Source organism: Myotis myotis, unplaced genomic scaffold (genome assembly GCF_014108235.1).
Source record: "Myotis myotis isolate mMyoMyo1 unplaced genomic scaffold, mMyoMyo1.p scaffold_m19_p_7, whole genome shotgun sequence".
NCBI lineage: Eukaryota > Metazoa > Chordata > Mammalia > Chiroptera > Vespertilionidae > Myotis > Myotis myotis.
The window spans coordinates 8,494,010-8,519,246 of record NW_023416379.1 but is presented as its reverse complement, the minus strand read 5'-3'; the positions used below and the strand labels follow the sequence as shown (position 1 = coordinate 8,519,246).

Sequence of the window (25,237 nt, the reverse complement as noted above, 5' to 3'; positions counted from 1 at the left end):
CAGTGGCGCCTTGTAGAGCATGGAAAGACATGTAGATGTTATTCTGAGTTAAGTGGAAAGCCCTTTGAAAGTTTGAAGCAAGAGACCTTCTTGAACTGTCTTCCACATTTTACAAAAGTCCCTCCGCTGGGCTGTATATCCATCTCATCGGTTCTCTGTTGAGATGTATTGCGGCCAGTGATGGCGAACCTATGACGCCCGTGTCAGAGGTGACACGCGAACTCATTTTTTTGGTTGATTTTTCTTTGTTAAATGGCATTTAAATATATAAAATAAATATCAAAAACATAAGTCTTTGTTTTACTATGGTTGCAAAGATCAAAAAATTTCTATATGTGACACGGCACCAGAGTGAAGTTAGGGTTTTCAAAATGCTGGCACGCGGAGCTCAAAAGGTTCACCATCACTGGACTAGACCCGCATTCGAGTCCGCGGGAGGAGGCCGCCTGCACAGCAAACCCCCAAAATGGCTCTTTAAACAGGAAGAGCGATGGGCAGTGTGTTCGGAGTGTTCACTGTTGCTGTCTGGGAGTGTCAGGGCCTGGGGTTTGCGATGGTCTGACGCATCCTCTCTCTGTGTCTGCCCCCCCTTCTCCCCCCCTCCACCTGCAGTAACAAAGGCATGGAGCACCTGTACAACATGAAGTGCAAGAACGTGGTGCCCCTGTACGACCTGCTGCTGGAGATGCTGGATGCCCACCGCCTGCACGCCCCGGCCAGCCGCGGGGCCGCCCCCATGGAGGAGCCGCACCAGGGCCAGATGGCCACCACGGGCCCAACTTTACCACATTCCCTGCCAACGTATTACATCAGTGGGGAGGCAGAGGGTTTCCCCAACACGGTCTGAGGGCTCCCCACCCCCCGAGTGTCTGAGAATCCCCGCAGCGTTCTCCCCACGTCATACACCACCATAGCAAAACCCTGCTCCTGAACACACTCCGGCTTGCACCCACCACCACGGCTTCCTACCCTGAGTGGCCTTTCGTCTGCTTGCTCAGTCCTTAGTGGCACGCCTTCTTTCGGGAACAGCCAGAGGGATTCCAGGGCTAACTTCTTGGTGAGAGCTGTCCTTCTCCCTTCGCTACGTTGCTAAGCATGAGGATTCCTGGAGCTGGTCGTGACTGAACTCGGCCTCTGAGCTGGGGCTCCGATGAGTGTGCACTGAAGCTACTTACCAAGAGCCAGGCCCGGGGAGTGGACGCTGCGCCTCTGCGAAGCACTTTTTAATGAATCTAAGCCACAGGGAAGCATTGGAAGTGGCTCCTTTAACTGCCGACTTGGAGAAAGCTAGATGGAGGGTTTCTTTAGCATCCTCTTGTATTCCTATAGTCATGTACCTTTTGATTAAAGTAACACCTTCAAGCTTCTGCTCTGTTGCTTGGCTGTAGCTGCCTGTTCGGTGACTGTCTGCTCACTTCCCCTATAGGAATACAAGACGCACGCAGGGAAGGGAGGCCCCCTCGCTGTCAGCGGCACACACTGACCTTCCGGTTGGCCGCGCTCTCCCACTGGCTTCCGAGAGCACCCCGGGTCCGGTGAAGCCTGGCTTCCCCTGGGCCTGTGGGAAACAGCAAGCCGATCCCAGTGAAGTCACCTCCAGGGCCGCCGGTGAGGGGCACATTCTGGGTTTTTCCTCTTTGTTTTATAAAAGAGAGCCCCCTCCCCGCGGGACTCGCGGACCTGCTGTGCTGTGGCCCCACACTCGCCGCGAGGGCGCTCTCCTGGGCTCTTCCTGGCGTGTCATTTCCTTGGAAGGTGGAACTAGTCATGCGTAGTGCCCAGCCGATGACCAAAATCGCTTGAAAGGGGTGGGCACCCAGGTGACACTGTGAGCCCCGGGGCACTGGGCTACGTGAGTACATGTGCACGAGTGTCGGCGCCAGAGCACAGCGAGGAGAGCAGGGTAGACACTGGGTGACACTGTGAGGCGGAGTGGCCTTGCCACACTGCGCTGTGGCTGCCCTGGGACTCGGGGGCTGGCCTCCTTGTCTTTACTTCCCGCAGGGCCCTGATTGGAAGCAGCAGCAGGGGCAGCTGCATCCCAGTAGTTGGCCCAGCACATCCTGAAGCCGCGGTGGGTGTGAGGGGGGGTGGGCGAGGAGAGGAGCACCCCCTATTCAGGCGCCTGGGCTTGCTCAGACTACACGTGCCCTTGGTGACTGAGAGATCATCTAAACAGAAGGGCCTGGGAAGTGGGGAACTGCCCCGAGAGCTCATTTCATTAAACTCCACAAGCCGGGAGAGTGAGATGAGAATTGAGCCCCAGGAACCTATTGACTAGAGACGAAAAAAGAAAGTCTCACCCCAGCCAAGGGCAGCCTTCCCCAGGACCCTTGCTTGCAGAGAGCAATTATGGGTTTCCTCTTCTCAGCTGAAAAGCAAGTTTGGTTTCTGCCGGTGACCTCCCTGTCTGTCATTAGAATCCCACGGGAGGTGATGTGTCGGCCAATAACCCAGCCAAGCTCCCAGGGCGTCTCCGGGGATGCCTGTTTCACAGAGTGGATTTCACTCCTTTCTAATGGCCCAGCCAGTGGTCGCCAAAGGACTGGGACCCAGGGAGGGACCGAAAAAAAAAAGATTTTTCCATACATGTGCATCTAAATTTGGGGGCAGTTTTATGTGTCATCATTAAGAATATGTTTAGTACATAATTCCTTTGTTGTTTTGTTTAATAAGCACCTTATATAGTATAATATATATATTTTTGAAATTGCAATGCTTGTTTATCAGACAACTGAATGTAGTACTTCTGTTCTGGATTTGATTTGACTGGGTTAACATGCAAAACCAACAAACATATTCAGTTTTTCTGTAAGTAGTCATTGATGCCTAAGGCCTGGTGATTATTCATTTAAATGAAGATCACATTTCATATCAACTTCTGTATCCACAGTAGACAAAACAGCACTAATCCAGATGCCTATTGTTGGATATTGAATGATAGACAATCTTATGTAGCAGAGATTATGCCTGAAAAGGAAAATTTATTCAGGGCAGCTAATTTTGCTTTACCAAACTATTAGTAGTAATATTTTTGGACTGTAGCTAATGGGTCAGTGGGTTCTTTTTAATGTTTATACTTAGATTTTCTTTTAAAAAAATAAAAACAAACAAAAAAATTAGGACTATAGATGATATAATACCAGCTAAATCCAAACAATACTACAGTGGAGGGTTTTACATTATTCATCAAATGTCGTTTGTAATCATGTTAAGGTACTACTACATTTGAAATGGGCAGAGAATACCAGATGGCTGGAATGTTAGCCCAGGAGTCTCAAATAATTTTAGAAATCTCTTTTTATTCTCATTTGAAGTGCCACTAATGGGCAGCTGACGCTTTGCGGCGAATGTTGCTATTGGGTGCAGGGAACATGCTGTGTTACCCCCTCACCATGAGGCAGTTTAGAGTTTAAAAGACATGATTGGCCTGGGCCGGGGGTACTGTGGGCAAGTGGGTTCAGGAATTTGGAGAATGGGAAATACAGTAATAAAAAGCTGGAAAGCATGGTGAGTCAGGTCAATACTGCTGTCTGGGGTATGCACCGGGGTTCAGACTTCTACCCTAGAAACCACAAATAACTAGCTCTATCTGACAGCCATTGCTAAAATGACAGCTCGTGTTCCAGGGCAGAGCAGGCGACACCCACAGTACAGCCCGAGGCACGGACAGTAGTCTGTGTTTCTTTTGGCCACTGCCGAGCTCTCAGCTTGCGGTCCCGATTCTGTAATGCCTCACGCACAATCAGAGAGGCTAGTTCATCCAAAGAGAAGATCCCATGTGGGTTGCAAAATCCCTAAGGAAGTGTAGTCTGTGAGTAGATTTCCCTGTTGACGCTGTATGTTTAACCATGCCAATATCCCATGCCTTTTGGGGGCTGAGCAGATAAGGGACTTGCTGAGAATTTGCTTTCAGTCGCGTCCACGTGTTCTCATCTGACACATTGAAATGGCCATTGATGTAGGCTATTGGTTTAGAGCACCCCTACATGGAACCCATTCCAAATCTTGTCCTATTTCAAATCTCACGCCAACTCTTGAGACGGACCACGTACCCTGGGGATGATCACTTGGATCATCGTCATGTCTAACATTCAAGGCAAATCTGCTTTGGGAAACTGGTTAGTAAAGGCAGAGAGAGTCATGCACTAGGTTAGGAAGGCAAGCATTGGGCAGATGACCAGATCACACTGCCCACTTCCTTAGGTGAACTCCCCGAAAACATATCACCCTCGGCTGCAGCAAATGAATTCTACTGTGGCTCCAAACACCCATCCTCTCATTAGTCTGACGACTCTGTTTCTGACTGCATTTCTTTTCCCTTTGGATTAAAGCGAGAGTGGCCTCTTTCTAAGTCATTTTCAATTGTTTTCTAAGTAACTGCTGCCTCTATTATGGCACTTCAATTTTTGCACTGTCTTTTAGATATTCAAGAAAAATTTCTATTCTTTTTTTTTTTTCATCCAAATGTGCCTGAACTTTTAATATGTGTAAATGCTGCCATGTTCCAAACCCATGTTGAGTGTGTTTCCACAGAGCTGTGTACCCTGGAGACAGCACGAAGCCCCATGAGCAGGTGCCTGAGACACGGACCCCTTTGCATTCACAGAGAGGTCATTGGTTACAGAGACTTGAATTCATACGTGACATTATGCCAGTTTATGTTCTCTCATGACTTACAAACAATGCTTTTTTGTGCACTACATACTCTTCAGTGTAGAGCTCTTGTCTTATGGGGAAAGGCTCAAATGCCAAATTGTTTTGGATGGATTAATACGCCCTTATGCCGATGCATTCTATTACTGATGTGATTCTGTTTTGTTTGCAGCTTTGCTTTGTTTAATGAAACACACTTGTAAACCTCTTTTGCACTTTTAAAAAGAAAAGAATCCATGGGATGCTCAAGCACCTGTAAACAATTTTCTCAACCTATTTGATGTTCAAATAAAAAACTAGACAAAAGACAACAGGTTTTTGTTTTTTTGTAAGCTCTGCTTCTTGCCAGTGCTTCACCGCTGACCGCCTGAGACCACAATGATGAAATGCGTCTATTGAGCACATGGATCCTGACCATCAGTCAGAAGCCAGGCTCCCTGTCCACATCTGTGACCCCTTCTTCTTCCAGGCATGGGAGGAAGTGTGTGGACACTGGAGTCAGGCACACCTGGCCTCAAGACCACAAACAGGTTTTAGGATAGACTAGAGGCCTGGTGCATGAAATTCGTGCACAGGGGTGAAGGGGAGGGGTGTCCTTCAGCTGACCTGCTCCCTCTCACAGTCCGGGACTCCTTGGGTAGGGTCCCTAGGCCTAACCAGCAATCAGGGCCTATTGGGGCTTTTCCTTCCCCCAGCTGCCAGCAGCAGGCCCCGCCCCCGCTGCTGCCACTGCTTACTATCTGTGTGGCGCTGCCCCCCCACCCCCCCCCCACCACCATTAGTCGCCTCCCTCTGCGGGCGATAGGCATGGGGTGTGATTGCTTGGCTGGCCTAAGCTTCCCTCTGCAGGGTGATCACTGGCTGGCCCCACATACCCTCCACAGCGTCACTGGCCAGTGGCCTGGGCCTCCCTCTGTGGGGCAATCGATCATGGAGCCACCCCCCACCCCCATTGATTGCCTTGCAGAGGGTGGCCTGGGCCTCATCTCTGCAGGGGATCATGGGGCAATGGCGGGGCCTCCCAACCAATCACATCTCATCCGCCTTGGATGGCGTGGCGCCAGTGTGTGTCATAGTGTGGTCGTCCGGAAGGTCATCTGGACAGTCGTCTGGACAGTCATTCTGCTGTTTGGTCGTTTGGTCGATTTGTATATTATGCTTTTATTATTATGATAGATTTTCCACTTCCTTGTCAACAAAATGATGATCATAACACCTAATTCATAGGTTGGATGTGAGCATTCTATGAGGTGCTCACTAAAACTGGAGTTGTTTTCTAATGCCTTACCTCGAACCCTTTCCAGTGAGCATGAAGAAGGAAGCTTGAGGATAAATTTTTTATGAATGAACGAGTGAACGGATGAATGAATGACCCAAAACTTACATAATTCACTCCAAAACCTTTCCACCCATCACAGAAGCAAAGCAGGAATGACCGGTGCATCCCCCAGGTTTCCATTTCATGACTCCTTGCCTTTGCACAGCTGCCTGCACATTCCCTTTTAGCCATTCTCTCTGTGATTTGCCTCATGGATTTGGAGGGAAAACAGTCTGACTCATTGAGAGGCAACATCATACACACACAGGCTCTGCTGCTATACTCTCAGGGTGGAGCCTCACTGCCATTTATTGTGTGACCTTGGGCAAGGTAATTTCCCCTGCCTTGCTCTCTTCACCTATGGAGAGAATGTGGCCACCTGCCTCGAAGGGCTGCTGTGGAGACGATGTGGGTTAATTCGCTGAGGGCATCGAAGGACTGTGGTGGGCACTGAACTGACTCTCCCCTTCCCAAGCCCTTTCCAATGGCCTGTCTGTGCTCATGTCTTTATTTGGACTAAGTTAGGTTCTTCACATTATTTGAGTCATTTTGATTTCTAAGTAACTCTTTTGTTTTCTTGTTCTATTATCCGTGGTCAAGTTCTTCAATCCTGATTTTCTTCGGTTTCCTCCTGTCTAAAATGGAAATAAGAACAATACCACCCCGTAGGGCTGTTATGAGGATTAAAAAAAAGAGAAATATCTAAAATGCCTACTATGGGACCACACATAGTAAACTCTCAGTACAGAGTGGCTATCACTGTTGTAACTGTTATCACGCTGTGAGCATGGATGTTTAATGGGATAATTGTTATGTGTGGATTTCCACTTTGTTATTGTTTTGTACATCTTCTTTTTGTTTCTCTTTTCCTCCTTCTTGGCCCCTCTATTTTTGTTAAATATTTTTAGGTTATATTTTAATTTTTCTGTTGATTTTTTTCTCACTTGAAATTATTTTCTTAGTGGTTGATCTTACAGTATGCACCTGAGTGACAGTCTCTTTCAGCCTAATATTAACTGATAAAATAAAAACCTTTGCACCAAAATAGCTCCATTCTCTCTCCCTCCTTTGTATTATTATTGTTGTGTACATTACATGTACATATGTTATAAATTCAACAATAAAATGTTATATTTACTGGCTGATACAACTTTATATCATTTAAAGAAGTTACATAAGAAATGAGAAAAATATATTTATAGACTTTCAAAATATTAATCTCTGTGTTTATATTTTCAGCACTTTTCATTTCTTCCTGTGGATTTGAGTTATTGGTGACTGTCATTAAATACCTGTCGATACCTTTGATGTTGTCCCACAAGTTTCTGAAGCTCTGTTCATTTTTTCTTTTTTTTCCCCCTCCTCTCTGTTCCTCAAATTAAGTGATTTCTATTTTCTGATTTCAAGGGGACAGTTTTTGTTTTTTCATCTGCCACCTTGAATTTGAGGTTGAATTTTGATAGTGAATGTTTCGTTTCAGTTATTGTCTATTTCAGCTCCAACATAAAAATTTAGTTCTTTTCCCCTATAATTTCTATCTCTTATCAAGAATTCCTATTTGTTGATTCATTGTCGTCACACTTTAATTCTTTAAACATGATTTCCTTTAGATATCTTAATCCATTTATATTAGCCGCTTGAAGTCTTTGTTGGCTACAAGCAATGTCTGGGGAGGCACACACAGTTTCTTTTGCCCGCTTTCATTTATGAGTATGGGTCACACTTTCGTGTTTCTTTGCATATCTTATCATTTCTACTGAAAACTGAACATTTTAGACCCTATTTTGTAGCAAGTCTGGATTCTGATCCCTCCTAAGGTGGTTGCTGCTGGTACTGCACTCTGTTGTCGTGTCTTTGTTTAGCAGCTCACAGTGGGTTAAATGTGAGAAATTGTCTCTCCTACAGTGTTTGGCCTCTGGCATTTCCGCTGGGTTTCTTGTTTTGGTTTCTCAGCCTGACTTCCTAGGAATTGCCCCTGTGTCTGCATAGCTCTGCAGCTACCTAATCACTAGACAGAGATTGCCCAGCACCTGGGGCCAGTCAGGCCTCTCTCCTCAGCTGCTGGGTCTGCGAGTGGATGGGGAGCATGCTGGGCTGTTAGGCTGTGGTCAAGTCTATATCAGCTTTTTGCCTGGGAACTTTCTGGTCTCTGCTGCGCATGTTACACAGCCTCAGCCAGGAATGCGCTGCCACAGCCACAGCCACAGCCTCAGCTGCAGGGTGGTACGGCCTGAGCCTCCTGCTCATCTGCCCAGTCAAGTGAGCTGCCCGGGACCCTGGTCACAGCAACAGACTGCCAGTCCTCCTGACATGCCCTGCTCTGATCCTGACCAAAATGGGGTGGGGGTGGGGAATGGAAGCAGCCCAAGCAAGAAGGCCACAGGCTTGCACTGCAATTACCCGAAGCTCAGCAGTTGTTTAGGCATAAACACCACTCACAGTGTTGGATGCCTCTGGTCACTTCGCAGAGTGCTGAAGTGGTTGATTTCATCAGCTTTGTGGAGGTTTATAGTTGCTTTTGGGAGCGAGGATTTACCCATCGCCTCACTTGGCCGGCCATAAGCAGAAGTCCCCCTCTCCACACACCCTGCTGTCTCCCTTATTCTTCTCAAAACGCCAAGGAACAGACTGCATGTGCCATGTGTTATCTCCAGTGTTCAGCGAGCTATGGGGAAAATGTTCAGCAATCTGTGGGCCTTTTATTTCTTATTTATTTTATTTGTCTTTTTATTTTTTAAAAATTGATTTCAGAGAGGAAGAGAGAGGGAGAGATAGAAACATCAATGATGAAAGAGAATCATTGATCGGCTACCTCCAGCACGCTCCCTACTGGGAATTGAGCCCACAACCAGGCATATGCCCTTGAACGGACTCCAACCTGGGACCGTTCAGTCCACAGGCCAATGCTCTATCCACTGAGCCAAACCAGCTAGGGCGATCTGTGGGACTTTCAAAACCTACCCTTGGGGTGTGTCAAAGTCAGAATGCCTGACTGGGGGTAGATTCAACTCTCACAGTGACTCCAGGTCACATTTTCCAACGTGACATATCTTAAGCCTTTGGGGACATTTAAATTCGGGGTTGCTCTATTTAGACTTGCTGCTCCAAGAACAGCAAATTCTGAGGCAGCAAATTTTCATTACTTTTATTATTTGGACTAAATAATAAAAAGCATTAAAAAGCATTAAAAAGCTAGTTTTAAGTTCATTATGATGGTGCCTTAAAATTGAAATATTTGTGACCACCATAAAGACGAAAGCTAAGGCAAGAAGAGAGGTGATCATTCAAGATAGAAATGTACTTTCCACCGGAACCGCCTATGGCAGTGGTCCTCAACCTTCCTAATGCCGCAACCCTTTAATACAGTTCCTCATGTTGTGGTGACCCCCAATTTCATTGTTACAAATTGAACATAATTAAAGCATAGTGATTAATCACAAAAACAATATGTAATTATATATGTGTTTTCTAATGGTCTTAGGCAACCCCTGTGAAAGGGTCGTTCGACCCCCAAAGGGGTCGCGACCCACAAGTTGAGAACCACTGGCCTACGGATTATGTGGGCTGTCTGCTTGAAGGTACAGGTGCGGTGAATTCTCTGCCACAGGAAGCACCTGGGCATGGACTGGGCCACCTCTAAATGGTGAAGGGGCTCTCTCAGCAGATGGAATGATCTTTGATTTTCCTTTCAGCTCTGAGTTACAACACATGTGCAAGCATACACTCAAGAGTACCAGTTAGCTCTAGCCAGTTTGGCTCAGTGGATAGAGCATTGGCCTGTGGACTGAAGGTTTCTAGGGTTCGACTCCAGTCAAGAGCACATGCCTGGGTTTTGGGCTTGATCCCCAGTAGGGGGTGTGCAGGAGGCAGCTGATTAATGATTCTCATCATTGATTTTCCTGTCTCTCTCTCTCCCTCTCCCTCCCTCTCTGAATCAATAAAAAAAATATATTTTTTAAAAAAGAGTACCATTTATTGGTGCTTCACTATACCAGGTACTAGCTTTATATGAGGGTAGAGATGTATTTATTGTAAGCAAATACTAAAAAATCCACATATACACTACATTTTACAAAAACAGCATTTATCAGAATCTCTTGGTCCTCTCCCTAGCCCAAAAGAAGAAGGGGTACTGAGGGAGCTCTATTCACAATGGAGGACCCTGGGCACCCCCAGACCGTTGGTCCAGTACACAGGGGTGAGATTAGTAGAAACCCTTCTGGAAACCAAGCTGGGCACCTGGAGCCTGTCCAGAGGCCTCATCACCACCAGGTGAGAGCCCTGCCAACACCACGGACATGCTGACTCAGCCTGAGCCCAGTCTGGACGCACAGACAAGCCCTGCCTGGAGGCTCCTAGTCTCAGCATTTGGAGACTGGGTACCTCTGGTGGTTGTAGTCTGCCTGCCCAGGGTCAGTGTCCTGATGGGCTGGGCTTCCATTTCAGCTCTTCCTCCTCCAGGCATTGCTGTGGGGGCCGGTTTTGAAGAAGTTGGAGAGTGACAGACAGTGAGGCAGGCCGCCAGCACCCCCTGCAGGAGGCCCAGGAGGACGTCACGCCAGTGGTTGTGGCCAGAAAGTGGGTGTAGCCCAAGAAGAGGGCAAAGGCCACTGGGAAGAACTGTAGGGGGGTGAGGTAAGGGGTGGGGGCTCAGCAGTTGTGCCCACTTCCAGCAGAACCGCCTACACATAGAAGCCCAAGGACCTCATCAGTACACCCCAAAAGAGGAGGAGGAAGATAATGGTGTTGGCATGGCTTCCCCTGCACACCTTCCCACCTGCACATGGACTGAGCAGTTGGTGGGGCTCCAGTCAGGGTGACACAGTGCCAGGACGCTGGGCCACAGACAGCCAAGCAGGTCCTTGGCCAGGTCTCTCAGGGCCTGCTCACCACAGCCCCAAACAGACTGTCCCCAAACAGACAGCACCGGGTAGACGTGAGCCGCCTCGCTGTCAGAGTCAACAGGAATAGAGGCGGTCCATGTGCACCAGGAAGGCCTCTCCAGCCAGACAAGGGTGATGGTGATGGAGTGATTTAGACAGTGGAACCCTTGCTGGTACGGGCATTCAAGAGCGGCGGGATAGCCTGGCCGGCGTGGCTAGGTGGTTGAGCACTGACTTATGAACCGGGCGGTCACGGTTCAATTCCTGGTCAGGGCACATGCCCGGGCTGCGGGCTCGAACCTCCAGGGGGTGTGCAGGAGGCAGCCGATGGATGATTCTCTCTCATCATTGATGTTTCTCTCTCTCTCTCTCTCTCTCTCTCTCTCTCTCTCTCTCTCTCTCTCTCTCTCTCTCTCCTCTTCCTTCCTCTCTGAAAGCAATAAAAATATGTTTAAAAAGAAAAAATAGTGTCAGGACAGCAAAAGTCACAGAAGCTCCACTCTGTGGCCCCGCCACCTGTCCTGGGTGGCATCTGTGCGGCCCATCGAGTCCCGGCCTGGGGTGGATACATCATTCTTTATAAATGCGGAAACTGGGGATTAACACCCTTAGGTAAGGTTCCGGGGATCAGAGATCGGGTGAACGCAGACATGGGATCCCTCTGCCTGTAAACACGGGCATCTCTGAACCAGGGCTTGAGCTCCCTGGGGGTGGCTTAGTCACAGAGCAGAGGTGACATCTTACTGGAAGCCACAGAGAGTGCTCCTTTTGTATGTAAACAAGCTTCCACACTTGATGAGTAGAAAAGAGAGGTCAGATGAACTTTTAAGGCGAAATGGGACTCTTCAAAGAAACACTGCGATGCTGAATGCTCGGAAGTTCTGGGGATGTTGTTCCTCTCTTCCCGGTGGGTGGCCTCCGCAGGCAGGCTCTCCTGCTATCACCCCGGCACTGGTGCCAGAGCTGTTGTGCCCGAGGTCACGGCAGGCACTTTTCCTGGCCAGGTCTGCCAGGAGCAGTGGGTGAGCCCAGGAGAGATTTTCCGCTGGACCTAGGCCTTGGCAGGAGCTCTATTTCTAGCCATGACCGGAGACATTGAACGTGGAGGCAGCGGCACCCTCGCAGCGGGAGGCCTGTTTCAGAGATGATGGCACCTGGGCCGGGCACCCTCCCTCCCCTGGTCACAAGACCAGCGCCTCTCTCAGGGCCCAGGAGCAAGACTACAGCAGACGGCCAAGGCCCTGGGTGTCTGTGAGAAGGGATGAAATAGAGGCTTTCATCCTAATGAGATGGAAGGGGGGGGGGGGGGGGCTGGAACAAGGAAAGGAAGCAATGCTAACATTTTCAAAAGTGATTTTGAAACTGGGTAGGAAAGGCTCAGTGGCCGGGTCAGTTACTGCAGAGAAAGGGCCTGCACAGTGGCTGACTCAGGCGGCTCTGCCCAGGGCCAGCGACCCAGCGGCTGTGGGACAGACACACTCTGGGTGACTCTCCAGGCTCAGGGCCCCACGCGACCTTTCTCCAGCACTGCAGCTGTCATCAGATGCTCTTTTATTGAGAAATCAATAAGTGTGGGAAAGGCCAATGAAAGGTTGGTGAGCTGGTAAACATTTTTATGGGCTGATTGAATGATTGAGTTTGCCCGGGCTCCGCGGAGTTTAAGCTGTAAGGATTCCCAAGTGTTTCCACATTTGCCACCAGAAAGAGCATGTGTCAATACCCAGGGCCCAGACCACAGGCAGGAGGGGAACTGGGGGGGAGGCGAGGGGAGAGTGAGGAAAGGACAGGAGGGGTCCTGTCACCGCCTCTAGGAGCTGCTTTGCATCGCCCCAGTCCCTCCAGCACACAGAGGCAGGTGGGTTTCTGGGCTCAACCACAGTCCTTCCTCCTAAATGAAGGGAAGGAGTGGAGGGGCCACTCCAGAGCTGCTCGATGCTTCACTAAGAATGGATTACAAACTAGAGCAAATGACCATTCATCTACCTTTGACGTTATTATTAAATATTTTTATTATTAAATATTTGAGTTTATTACATACTTTTTAAGATATGTTTTTATTGACTTAAGAGAAAGGGAGAGGGAGAGAGAGATAGAAACATTGATGAGATCATCTGCCTCCTGCATGCCCCCTACTGGGGATGGAGCCCGCAACCCCTGCAAATGCCCTGGCCAGGAATCAAACCAGGGACTTCCTGGTGCACGGGATAATATTCAACTAACTGAGCCACACCGGCCGGGCTATTATTAAATACTAGAGGTCCGGTGCACAAAATTCATTCACTGGAGGGGGGGGGGGATGTCCCTGGGCCTAAACCGGCAGTTGGACATCCCTCTCACAATCCGGGACTGCTGGCTCCAAACCCCTCGCCTGCCTGCCTGCCAGATTGCTCCTAACTGCTTCTGCCTGTCAGCCTGATCCCCCCCAACCACTCCCCTGCCAGCCTGATCGATGCTTAACTGCTCCCCTGCTGGCCTGATTGCCCTCCACTGCCCTCCCCAGCCACCCTGGTTGCCCCCAACTGCCCTCCCCTGCAGGCCTGGTCCCCCCCAACTACACTCCCCTGCAGGCCCGGTAGCCCCCAACTGCCCTCCCCTGCTGACCTGTTTTCCCCCAACTGGCCTCCCCTGCAGGCCTGGTTGCCCCCAGCTGCCCTCCCTGCAGGCCTGGTTGCCCCCAGCTGCCCTCCCTACAGGCCTGGTTGCCTCCAACTGCCCTCCCCTGCCAGCCGTCTTGTGACCACATGCAGGCGGCCATATTGTGTGAAGGCATGATGGTCAATTTGCATGTTACCTCTTTATTATATAGGATTTTAAAACACCCTTTTACAATGCTTACAATCCAATCCATTCTCAAAAGCTAAAAAAATATGTGTAAGGAAAAAGCATTAGCACATTTATGAAAAGACAGGAGGTCTGGGAGAGAAGCTTGCTTTAACTATTTGCCAATGTTGGTACCAACTGCTTTTGCCCAGGGCCTCCAGAACCTGGGTTGAGGAAACGGGAAGCTCTGCAGCTCCAAAGGACAGAACTCCAGGCAGCTCCCAGCTTCTTCCGATGGGAAAAGCTGCAAACTCCGGCCTGGGTTTAACCAAACAATGGAAAGCCTCCATCAGAGAGCCTAAAGCAGTGTGGAGATTTTAAATTTATTTTCCATGATTGCATAGAGGCAGAAAGAAAAAACAGATACTCTTTTATCTTTTATTAATAATATTGTTTTATTAATAAAACAAGAAGTTGTTCTTGTGGCAAGGGGAGAGAGGGAGCCTGGTCCTTTCCAATTTCCTGTGTCCCGTGTCCAGGAGAGCAGTCTGACAGGTGAGTCCTTCTCGTCCCTGGGTCCCCACCCTCTGGGATATTGGAGACTCCAGCTTTCAGCAGCTTCCAGGGCCATGTAGGCCCCTAGGGTACCTCTGGGTACCAAAAAATCCACCAGAGAAGAAATGGTTTGAAGGCCCCAGGGAAATGGTGCAAGGACCTCATCTAGCCAATAAAAAAGATCCAGACCCCTGAACAAACAAGGTGTATCACCTGCCAAACTATGCCACCACCCTGATCATGTACTCCCCACTCCCACTGAGCTCTCAAAGCCGTGTGTGCTCTCTTTGCCAAAGGGAAGGGCCCAGCTCTGAGAAAGAAGCTCTGAAGCGGGCAGGACCCTTCCCTTCCTGAGGTAGCACCATAGCTGAGGGAACAGAGGGCCACTCACCTGGCAGATGCCTCTAGTACAGCCGTGGGCAAACTAAGGCCCGCGGGACGGATCCGGCCTGTTTGAAATGAATAAAACTAAAAAAAAAAAAAAGACCGTACCCTTTTATGTAATGATGTTTACTTTGAATTTATATTAGTTCACACAAACACTCCATCCATGCTTTTGTTCCGACCCTCCAGTCCAGTTTAAGAACCCATTGTGGCCCTCGAGTCAAAAAGTTTGCCCACCCCTGCTCTAGTAGGACAAAAACACTGCCAACTCTGAGGGGCCAACCAGTTTACAGAGCCCTTTGTGCCTATTACTCATGAGAGAGGGCACCATTACCACTCCAAAGACAGTGGAGCTCCAGCCCCAACCAAATCCAATAAACACTCTAGGGGAGGAAGGAAGGAAGGAAGGAAGGAAGGAAGGAAGGAAGGAAGGAAGGAAGGAAGGAAGGAAGGAAGGAAGGAAGGAAGGAAGGAAGGATTATTTATGGAAGCCATAGAGGTGTTTTGAGAGGAAGAACCCCGAGCAGCAGGCAGAGTGAGGTTGGGAGAGTTGGTCAAGTGCTGAGCTGACCCCATGGGATGATGTCGTTGAGAAGTCTTGTCAGGACACAGGCATCTGAAAGGCCCAGGGTCATGCCTAGAGCAAGCAGTTCTGCCACTACCCATGTTTGTCTTGGGCAACTCCTTCTCAGGGGTTGGCCAACTTTTTCTGTAAAGAGCCAGAGAGCAAGCGTCTTACTTAAAGTGGCCAGCAAACAACCTTTTGAAAATATAAAGCCCACCCTTGGATCAAGAGTCTATGGAAATAGGCCATGGGCTGCCCTTGTGACCTTGATTGGGCAGCATCAGAACACAGTCCTGTCCTCCCCACCCATCTCAGAAGAGAGACAAACTGATTCCCTGTCAGTTTCTCATTCTGATCAGCAGACTCCATGAAGGAGGGCCATGGGGTTGTTGGGGAGACAGGGACAGGGACTGAGCCCCAGGCCTAAGCCACACCCCAGTGGGCAGAATCTTGAGGGGGGTCGTTGAGTGGGAGCAGGTTTCAGGGGAAACGCCAAACAGGGCAAACCTGTGGCTCCTGAAAGGCACCAGTGAACTCTGCACGTGACTTCCAGGAGGCTGTTGGTTTCCCTGCCCCCTCACTTCCGGGCATCAGGCTGATGGACTGATTTCACCTACAAGCAGGGTGACTTCTGGGGGAGGGTGGTGGTTTAGAAGTTGAGGTTTTTCTTGAATGAATGAGTCTCATTTGGAGGAAAGCTGTTCTCCCAGGAAAGCTCTTCGCTCCGGATTCAGCAGGAGCCCAGGTTGGGAAGCCCCCTCATCGGAAATCGGGGGCCTGCACCACCTTTGCTCTTATCCCTGGAACCAACACAGAGCACATGCTTGATGGTCACCCAGAGCCACCAGGATTCCACTGTGAATAAATTACCTGTCGCCATTTCTTTTGGGCACACCACAATTGTGGGTTTTTGTGGGTTTTTTTTTTTTTTTTTAACTGACAAGTAAATGAAATGTCTCTTCATTCAAAAACAGAAGTATCTTTTTTTTTGTCTTTTAAAATTATCATTACTATTACAGTAACTTGGACCTTAAAAACAACTCATTCTCCTTGTCACAATTTAAGTATTTAAAATGGTTTCTCCCCCCTCATTACTCTATTCACATTGTTGTGCCTTGAATTTTCTCTCTCATTTTTTTCCTTGTCTCATGTAATTAACATTTTTTCCAACAAAAATGGGAGCATATTTTAGAAACTATTCTATATATATATTTAAAATGTAAGACTATATGGTAGAGATCTTCCCCAATAAATAAATTTAGATTGATCTCATTACAAAAATTGCAGCATTATAGTAAATATTGTGTGTGTACTATCTTTTATTCAACAAGGCCCCTGCTGACTGATATCTAAGTTGCTAAGAACTAGTAATAAAAGGAGTTACCTTTCTAACTGGCATGAGACAGTTGTCTATTTATTTGGAAAATAACAAAGAGATTCCTTAATTTACATCAACTATGAAGTGGTTCCAGATTGATTATAGACCTACTAGAAGAAAATACAAGCAAACGTTTGCATAATCTTGGAGTGAAAAGCCTTCTTAATGTAGACTATCTAGAATCTATAAAGGAAAGGGAACCTGTCAGATTTGATGGCATGAAAATTAAAACTTTCTGTGCAACTACAGGAACTGTATAAAGTTAAGGTGGATGACATACAGAGTTAATTTTTCTAATATACAAAGAGTTTCTTGGAAATAGTATAAAAGAGTAAAAACAAAAAACCTATAAACAATAGAGAATAAGACAGACTTCCCACAGAGGCAAATCAAATGCAGCAACATACAATTTAAATATAAACTGGTGACAAAAATGCAAACTTTAAGAACAAAGAGCTACTGTCGCCCTCAATTGGGCAATATTTCAGAAAACTGATAACATCTAGTCCGGCCTCTTGAACTTGTGTTCACATGGGAATCACCCAGAGAACTTCAGACGAGGCTGCTCCCCAGAGACCAGAGTTTACTTGATTTGGGGTGAGGCCTGGAGTTCTACTTTTTAAAAAGCCCCCTGTGGGATTCTAATGCGCAGGATTTGGACGTTAATAATTTGGGAATGGTTCCCCTCATTTGGAAGGCAGTGCTCTAGATTTAGGCCAGGTCTGAGGAAAAGGGTTCTCTCAGGGTCTGTGGGTGGGATTGTAAACCATGGCAACTTCCCAGAAAGTAATCTGGCAGAATTTACCAGATAACATTGGGAATGTACATACCCTTTGCATTCAGTAATTCCACCTGAAACCATGCATCTGAGGGGAACAGACGCAGCACTACACAGAGATTGGCACGCATGTCCACACTGGGGCGTTTCCTGCGCTGAGAATAGGAAAAACCCGGAGGAAAACAACGATTGAAAGAAACCGGTCTTTCTTATGCAGCAATGATGGGAATGTACGTATCGATAGGTCCCCGGAATATTGTCAAGTGAAAACTGCCAGTCACAGAGTCATAAAAATAGATCCAATTTAAAAAAACACACACGCGTGTGCTGTTCAAATAAGAAAATCAAAAGGCACAGAAAGGTAACACCACACTGGGAGGCAATAGAGGGGGAGACAGGGAACTGTTCATTTTTCTTTAGAAAACAAGAGAATCTTTTGCAAATCAAATGACTGATTTAAAAAAAAACCAATTAGCTTTTAAAATAGAAAATACAAAGAAGAGGAAGAAATGGTTTTTCTCCTGTGAAGTATTAAAACTTATAACAAAGTAACTAATATACTAGACTAGGGTATTAATAGTTATACAGACTTATATTTTATATTTATTATATTTCTATAATATACATATATACATACTTTAATCCATACTCTATAGACAGCAATGGAACACTAGATCAGCTGCACAGGACAGCATCCAGAATAAAAATCCAGGTTTATATGGAAAACTGTTTCTTGATGGAGCTGACATTACAAGTCAGTGTGTGTGGTGGGGCTGACGGGGGAATTGCTTACACCACCTGCCATTGTGGCTTGCTGGGGGGAGTGAAAGGTCCCAGGATGAGGAACCCGGGCAGGTGGTAGCCTGGAAGGCACTGCTGGAGCCACAATTGGTGCATTGCTGCCAGGAGACGCTGATGCCCCTGGCCTGGGCCACACTCGAAGGCCGCTGACCTGAGTGGACTGCCTAGAGCAGAACGCATCCCTACAGTCACCGTCCATCTGCAATCCCACGGGGTGGGGTGGGGGTGGGGTGTTGGTGTGGGGGACGAGGGTGAGCTGCGAGCTGCGCTGGGTGGTTTGAGGGCTAAAGGGGTGGCTGCCTGGAGCTGTCCTGGATGTTGGCAGCATCACCCTCTGAGCCCAGCAGTTGCCTCAGGAATGTGTCTGGCAGGACGTAGCTGGTATAGGAGGGCACCCCTGGGAGGCCCAAGATGTGTCTAGTCAACCCAGAGACCAGGGTTTCTTCTCCACCGCCCATGGCATCGAACGCAGTCGTCTGTGCACAGCTTACAGAGGACTTTCTTCTCCTCATGTAACTGGGGTCTTCAAATTCAGTTACATTCCTGTTCCTGCACTGAGGAATGGCTAAAAAAAAGAATCACAAGGCTGATTCATTTTACTATGACCTTCGTATTTTAGAAAGATCAGACCCAACTGGCTTCCTCGGCTCCCCAGAGAGAGTATTCCTCATCGCCCGGTGTGGTCCAGCTCCCTTAGCCTCCAGGATGCTGCTGCCTTCGCCGTCAATTCATCTGGCTCCGCCTCTGCCCAGCGAAGGACCAGACCTCTTCCCACAGAGGGCTGCTTGGCAGAGGCTGCGCGAGGTGCCCCCAACAAACCAGTCACTCCTCTTTCTCATCTGAATGAGGGATCTCCCTCAAATTCAGGTCCCTCTGTGGTACCCACAAATGGATTCCTCGTGGATGTGTTAAAACCCGCGGGAGAAGTTAAGGAGAAGCCAGAAACTAAAGAAAAAACAGTCATTGCTTGTGTTTCACTGTCTCTAGGCTACTTTAGGTCTGAGAATTGACCACAATCACCACAATGTAATATTTAGTTAAACCTGAAATGACCACTCCTGGTAAATCCGCCCCCCCCCCGCCCCCATCACCCGAATCAACGCCTTGGTGCTGCCGATGACTGCGCTGAGAACCGCCTCGATGCTGGTCAACCCCTGCACCTGTCCGCGTCTGCAGACTAACACCCACTCTAGCATAAACCAGGTGACAGAGACGTTAAAAGGAGAGGAAATTTGCTGACAGAAAGTTGGGGCAGATCTCACAGACTTCATCGCCCTTTTCTCCCCTGAATTAGAAACGGTTTCTGTTGGGTTCCTTTCTAGCCCCCTCATTTGCCTTCATCTCAAGTTTCAGGACATAAACGGTGAAGGAAAATATGGGTGCTTCCGTGTGTCACAGGCCCAGCGAGGACTGGTTTTTACGGTAACTAGACAGCAAGTAACTAGGAGTCCTGGCCGAGGCCGGGCTCCTGAGGAGTGTGGGCAGTTTCTGCCCCGGGATGGGCGGCCCATAAGTACTTGTGATGCGGGTGGATGCTGTTCTTCTGGGCGTTCCTGGATCTACTCAGCGTTTACTCCGAGGGCATTTTATTTCTGCACAGTTCCCCATGGATGCATGGGTGACGGGGATGGCGGGCTGGTGGGCGGGGCAGAGAGCCCCACCATTGGGCCAGCTCAGGCCCGTCCAGCCCAGCTCCTGGGACCCTGCCGAACAGCTTCATAAATCAACTCTCTCCACCATTTTTATTTTTATTTTTTGCTTTTTAATCACTTATGTGGTTTGTTAATAAAATTTTGTAGCTTTAATTTCTTAATAATTGGCTCCAGGACATAGGCTGTAAATCAGTCTACCCCAGGTTGCCTCTCTACAGGCACTCTCAGAAATCAGCTGCTAAATTTCCCATCCAAGCCTTTCTTTCTGTTGTTTTTTAAAAATATATATTTATCTATTTTTATTGATTTCAGAGAGGAAGGGAGAGGCAGAGAGAGAGAAACATCAATGATGAGCGAGAATCATTGATTGGCTGCCCCCTGCATTCCCCTACTGAAGACAGAGCCCACAACCCAGGCATGGGCCCTGACTGAGAATTGAACTATGACCTCCTGGGTCATAGGTTGACACTCAACCACTGAGCCATCTGACCGGGCCATCCAAGCCTTTCAAAGGCCTGCTTTCTCACTTATTACAAAAATAAGGGAAGCTGTTGCCACCCCATTTTCCAGGAGCTATTCCTGCTCCCTGGCATAGCTCCCTCCTCCCCATCTTTCACTCCTCTCTGGATTTCTTATTAAGTCATGGTTTTTAGTTTCTGACCCTTACTTCCCCCCTCTTAGCTTTATAGGTTTTTCTGGTTCCTCAGCTTTTCTAACATTTCCTGTTTGCTGGTGGGAATCTCATCACCAACGTGTTATGAATTCCACCCTTCCCGGTCAGTGGACGGTCTCCTTGCTGTGCCCTTCCTCACCCACCACTCTCTTGGGACATCGCTCCCTATCTGCCGGCCTGTCACTCAGAAATCTGACAGCCTCTTTAGCAGCCATCAGTGTCCCTTTAGCCTCTTAATATACTTTCAAAGCCCCCACCTCATCCAGGAAGCTCCTTTCTCTCTCTCTCTCTCTCTCTCTCTCTCTCTCTCTCTCTCTCTCTCCTCTCTCTCTCTCTTCCTCCCTCCCTCCCTCTCCCTCTCCAAGGCAGCTGCTGGTGCAGGTTAGGGTGCTCCTACATGACCCCGTGTCCTCTCCGCAGTGGGCATTCAAGTATATGAGGGCTCTGGGCAGAAACCCTTGTCTCTTCTGTGACTGTCTGTCTTGGTCCTGGCTAGACGGGTCCTACTATCATCGGGGGAAAGCCATCATCTCATAGTCCAATGCTTCCACTCATCAGTGGTTCCTACTTTTGTTTCATTCCAATACCCTGTTATTTAAATCTTTGAAAATTGTAATAAAAATGTGCATCATACATCCCACTGAGTGTTGCACAGGGGTTTTGAGGAAGGCACACAGGGACTATACGCTAAGATTTTTTTTTCAGCCACATTTAACAGTTGCTTCTTTGGGGATGGGGGATGTTGAGTAAGGCAGTTCAGCGATGCGGAGAGAGGGCTCTGGAGTCCCTCTGTGCTGGTCTTTCCCACGACCCATGTCTCGCTGTAGAGCGAGTTCGCTCACAGTGGCAAAAGGTGGCTCTTGAAGGGCTGGACTGCTCGAGAGGCCAGACCGCACATCCCGGGTTTTGGAGCAGAGAAGAAAGGGAAGTGAGGAAGAACAAGGCCTGAAGAGTGACCCTCTCAGATTGGACCCTCTCAAGTCCAATCTCCACCACCGCTCGCAGCCCTCCCAGAAGCAGCAGACAGAAAACATACCACGCACAGGTTTGTCTTCTTTAGAAAAGAGCACAACTCCAGTCTGTTTCCTGGGGGAGGTTCCGGGGGAGATAAGAAAGGAGCGACCTGGCAGTAGAAAGCAGAACTCAACTCGGGTGATGGGAAAGTTCAGTGGAGAGAAGTCTTCAGTCCAGTCCAGCAGTGATCAGGAAGGTCTTCCAGGAGGAGGCAGCTTGTGAGTTATCTTGAGAGGGAGGAGGGGTGTGGTGAGAACAAAAAGATGGAGCAGGAAGGTATAGAGTGGTGCTTTTCCACAGGTAATAGGGCTAAAATCACCCCAGGCATCTGTTTGAAATGTAACCTCTGAGGCCATACCCCAGGGAGTGAATTAGAAGGTCTGCCTAGGGCCCGGGGCTTAAAGAGACGCAGGACCCCAAGGTAGGAAGGCGCTCAGGCTACAGCATCATGGAAGCTGTGCAAGGCAGGTCCAGGTAACCACGAAAAGTTCGGTTTGCTTTACATTCTTGATTTAGAGCAGGACTTATAAATTAAATACCTACAGGCATCAGGCTGGGACACGCACTGAGAGAGGTGGATAGGATATAAGTGGACATGGACAAAGTGTCTCTTCCTACAAGTCAAGGAGCAGCAGCCACTTCCCTCCAGCAATTACTGCCCTTTAGGAATGGGTACCCAGGACACCAGAGTTTCCACTTTCAAGAGAAGCCTGACGCCTAGGTTTTATATAAATCTTTCTCCTCCCATGATTAAATAGTGGATTAAAATTCCATGAGCACCAAACAATTCCATGCGGGCCACTAGTTGGAAAGATCAGAGGGGCAGAACCAAATCTTATTGTCTGTGGACTTGACTGATAGATAAAACATGTAAGGAAGTTCATAGACTGTTGTGTACCCTTGGGATGGAGTGGAGGCTCCATAGGAGGCTCTTCCAGTTGGGCGGAGGGGACAGAAAAGAAAGGAGAGGATGACAGGTGCTGAGAAACAAGAGTTGAGGAGATACAATTGGCTGTGGGAGGAGGATGGAGAGAGGAATCACCTAGAGACCGGTAGGTCTAAATACGTGCTACCTCTAATCCTCCTTATTCATTAATGCACGCTTATGTTTCAGTTTCATTCATTCTGCAAAAAGGTAACTCAGGTTGCATTCTGCTCAACGGGGAAATTTAGAGTCATTTCTTTACGGGAGAAAAAAAAAAGCACAGACAAAATATTTTATAGTATCTATAATAAATGCAAAGAAATCAATACAAACAAAACTTGGCTTTAGCAAACTGTACATACATAAATATCTTTTTTTTTTTTACTATAACATTCAACTTTTTTTCACATAAATCCTTCCATGATTTTATTTATTACATCCAGTTTTTCTTTATACTTTTTAAAAAAGTGCCTTTTAGATTTACAGCTTGTGCTTCTAAAGCAAAGGTTAGAATATCATGCCCCAAAGAAAAAACAGGCAAAAAGAAAGCTGCCATGTAAGCTTTTCAAAATTGTATGTTACAAGGCTTAGCACTGGTTGGTTGGTAGATCGTTCGATACCAACGTGGCGCTCAGGTGGTGTCATTTAATGAATGGATGGGGCACACCGCGGGAAACTTGCCCGGATGGTGTGCTACAGTCCTGGGTGTGCATAGAATGGGCCAAAGGCCCAGGACACACGCATCCAGGGGACGTTGGAGGTACTTCATCTCTTTAGTACTGAGGCTCAGAGTTTCAAACAACATTTCTTCCACACCTTCTTCTATTTGCTCTCCTTCGGTCATTGTTTATCATTCACCTCCAAAGCCATGATTTGGACACGTGGCTAACGCCACCACTCCGAAGGCCTTCGCCAGCATTCAGGTGCTCCTTTCGCTAGTTTGGGTTGGCTTTGGGCTAAACCCTCCTTACACGGCCAGCACCGCTGCAGATGGCATCTGCTTGCTTCAGAGGGGAGGAGGGCCGTTCGTGTATCTGAGCATGGGATGGAATGATCGGGCGAAATTGTTGGAGAGGGCACAGCTGTAGTCTTCCTCGGACATTGGTACCAGGCAGGCGAGCCCGATGAGGAGCAGCAGGAGCAGCTGAAGGGGAAGGGCTGCTCTGAGCACCCTGTACAGGAAACCTCGGCCCGGCCGAGCTGGCTGAGGCTCAGAAAGGGAGAAATCGGAGCCACCTTTTATGGACCTGAGAGAGGAATCAACAGAAAAAACTCAAATATCTCAAATGTTGGATGGATGCTGCTTTTAGCTCCCTCACCTTCTTGGAAGCTACAGGACCATGCCAAACACAACCCGACCTCGCCATTAGCCGCCCACCTTCTGCAGTGTGCCCAGGTCATCCCCCCACCACCCAATGAAGAGATTCTTGGAAACTGTACTGATGAAAAGTTAACATTTAGTCAGTCAATGAAAGGCAACTGAGTTCAAATTCCACCCTTTAATTTGGTAAAACATTTCCCATCAACAAAGATAAGTGCTCTATACACATTCTACCAGCATAAATTAGGTTGATCCAGAATAATTAAGATGTGGATGTTTGATGCAGTATATTTTTGGGTTAAGACTACCAGGAGCACTGGTAGCCAGAATTAGTTGCTGTTAGAGTCACTTGAAGTATCCTGTCTAGTCCTTCCAAATGTGCCAAACTCCATGCAGCGAGGAGAACAGCCCCAATCATTTTGCACAGGCCCATAAAGCACAACTAATCTTAGAGTACCCTGGTTTCATCTTGCACTGACTCAGTACTGACTCAGCATCTGTCCCTGGCATCAGTGGGTTCTGACGCTGTGCGAACAAGGATGACAATAGAGTCGGTGTACAGAACACTGGTGTTGAATGACTTAGAATCTAGGCTGATCCTATTTTTTATCAGCTGTTTTCTTTGGGAAACAGACACAATTTTTCTGAGGACAGATGGTCATTTTTTGGCTCCTTCTACTCAAAGTTCTATGTTTTCCCGTCTACATTTATATCTTCCTATCTACTAAACTGTGCTTTTGAGATTAAGCATGAATTCCACATTTCATAAGAAAGACTGCCTGAAAAACATTGAATGTGGAAGTAGGTTCTGGGTGGGGGCTGAGGGGGCACCATTGTTTTTTGTGTGTGAGCATCCTTTAATAGTTTGGTTACTTGTGGAAAAGATGAAGAGAGAAATATTATTAAAAAGAGGCATTTTGCATACACACATACACACAAACACACAATATTGTAGGAGCAAAAAGACTAGGTGTGCTGAAAAAACATATTCCCCCACCTAGTAAAAATTCCCTAATGGCAGTAATATCACTAAGGATAAGGACAATGAATATGAGGCCACTGGAGAAATATGAAGGTGTGAAAACTGTATTGGTTACTCCGTATGCTTTTCTAAGAAAAAACTAAGTTTCCAGCTGAAATACTCAAAACTCTTTTATTAAAACCATCAAAGAAATATGAGAGGCAAACAGACCAGGCCTCCGGAAGCCCCTAGGAGCATGTGGCCCACTGTGTCTTTAGCATGTGTAATGAAAGAAATAAGTCATTGGCCAGAATTGGGACTCTCTTTCTTTTCTGAAGACTACAACTAATGGCTGTGTAACCTTGAACAACTCACTTTATCCCTAAATGCCAACCTCTTACTCAACCCCTTCAAGTTAGACTAGATGGCCTTCCAACTTGAAAGTTCCATGTTTTATACATTGGATGTCTTCTACTAATTAGTCAGTGTAAATAGTCGGCCAACTAAGAGGCCACAAGAGTTCAATCACCATCTAGTGGTCAAACTGATTAACCGTCCTTATGTTAAGACCAATGAGTTATTCCTAATGAGCTAAATAGGAAATTTGTATATT

At 47.6% G+C, this 25,237-nt stretch overlaps 2 protein-coding genes across 15 annotated transcripts in view; one reads left to right on the top strand and one right to left on the bottom strand.

Annotated features, from left to right (window-relative positions):
• ESR1 (estrogen receptor 1) overlaps window positions 1-4,957 on the top strand; it is a 304,587-nt gene extending 299,630 nt beyond the window's left edge. For all 3 annotated transcript variants that reach the window (XM_036317796.1, XM_036317794.1, XM_036317795.1), the window contains one exon: window positions 613-4,957. In XM_036317796.1, the coding sequence (XP_036173689.1) occupies window positions 613-847 (235 nt within the window). In that variant the 3' untranslated portion in view covers window positions 848-4,957. The remainder of the gene's footprint in view (window positions 1-612) is intronic.
• A 17,674-nt stretch (window positions 4,958-22,631) lies between these two features.
• The window catches only part of SYNE1 (spectrin repeat containing nuclear envelope protein 1), a 387,376-nt gene continuing 384,770 nt past the window's right edge, over window positions 22,632-25,237 (bottom strand). For 10 of the 12 annotated variants that reach the window (XM_036316912.1, XM_036316911.1, XM_036316914.1 and 7 more), the window contains one exon: window positions 22,632-23,589. In XM_036316912.1, coding sequence (XP_036172805.1) covers window positions 23,349-23,589 — 241 coding nt within the window. In that variant the 3' untranslated portion in view covers window positions 22,632-23,348. The remainder of the gene's footprint in view (window positions 23,590-25,237) is intronic. The other 2 variants (XM_036316918.1, XM_036316919.1) reach the window with 1 other exon arrangement.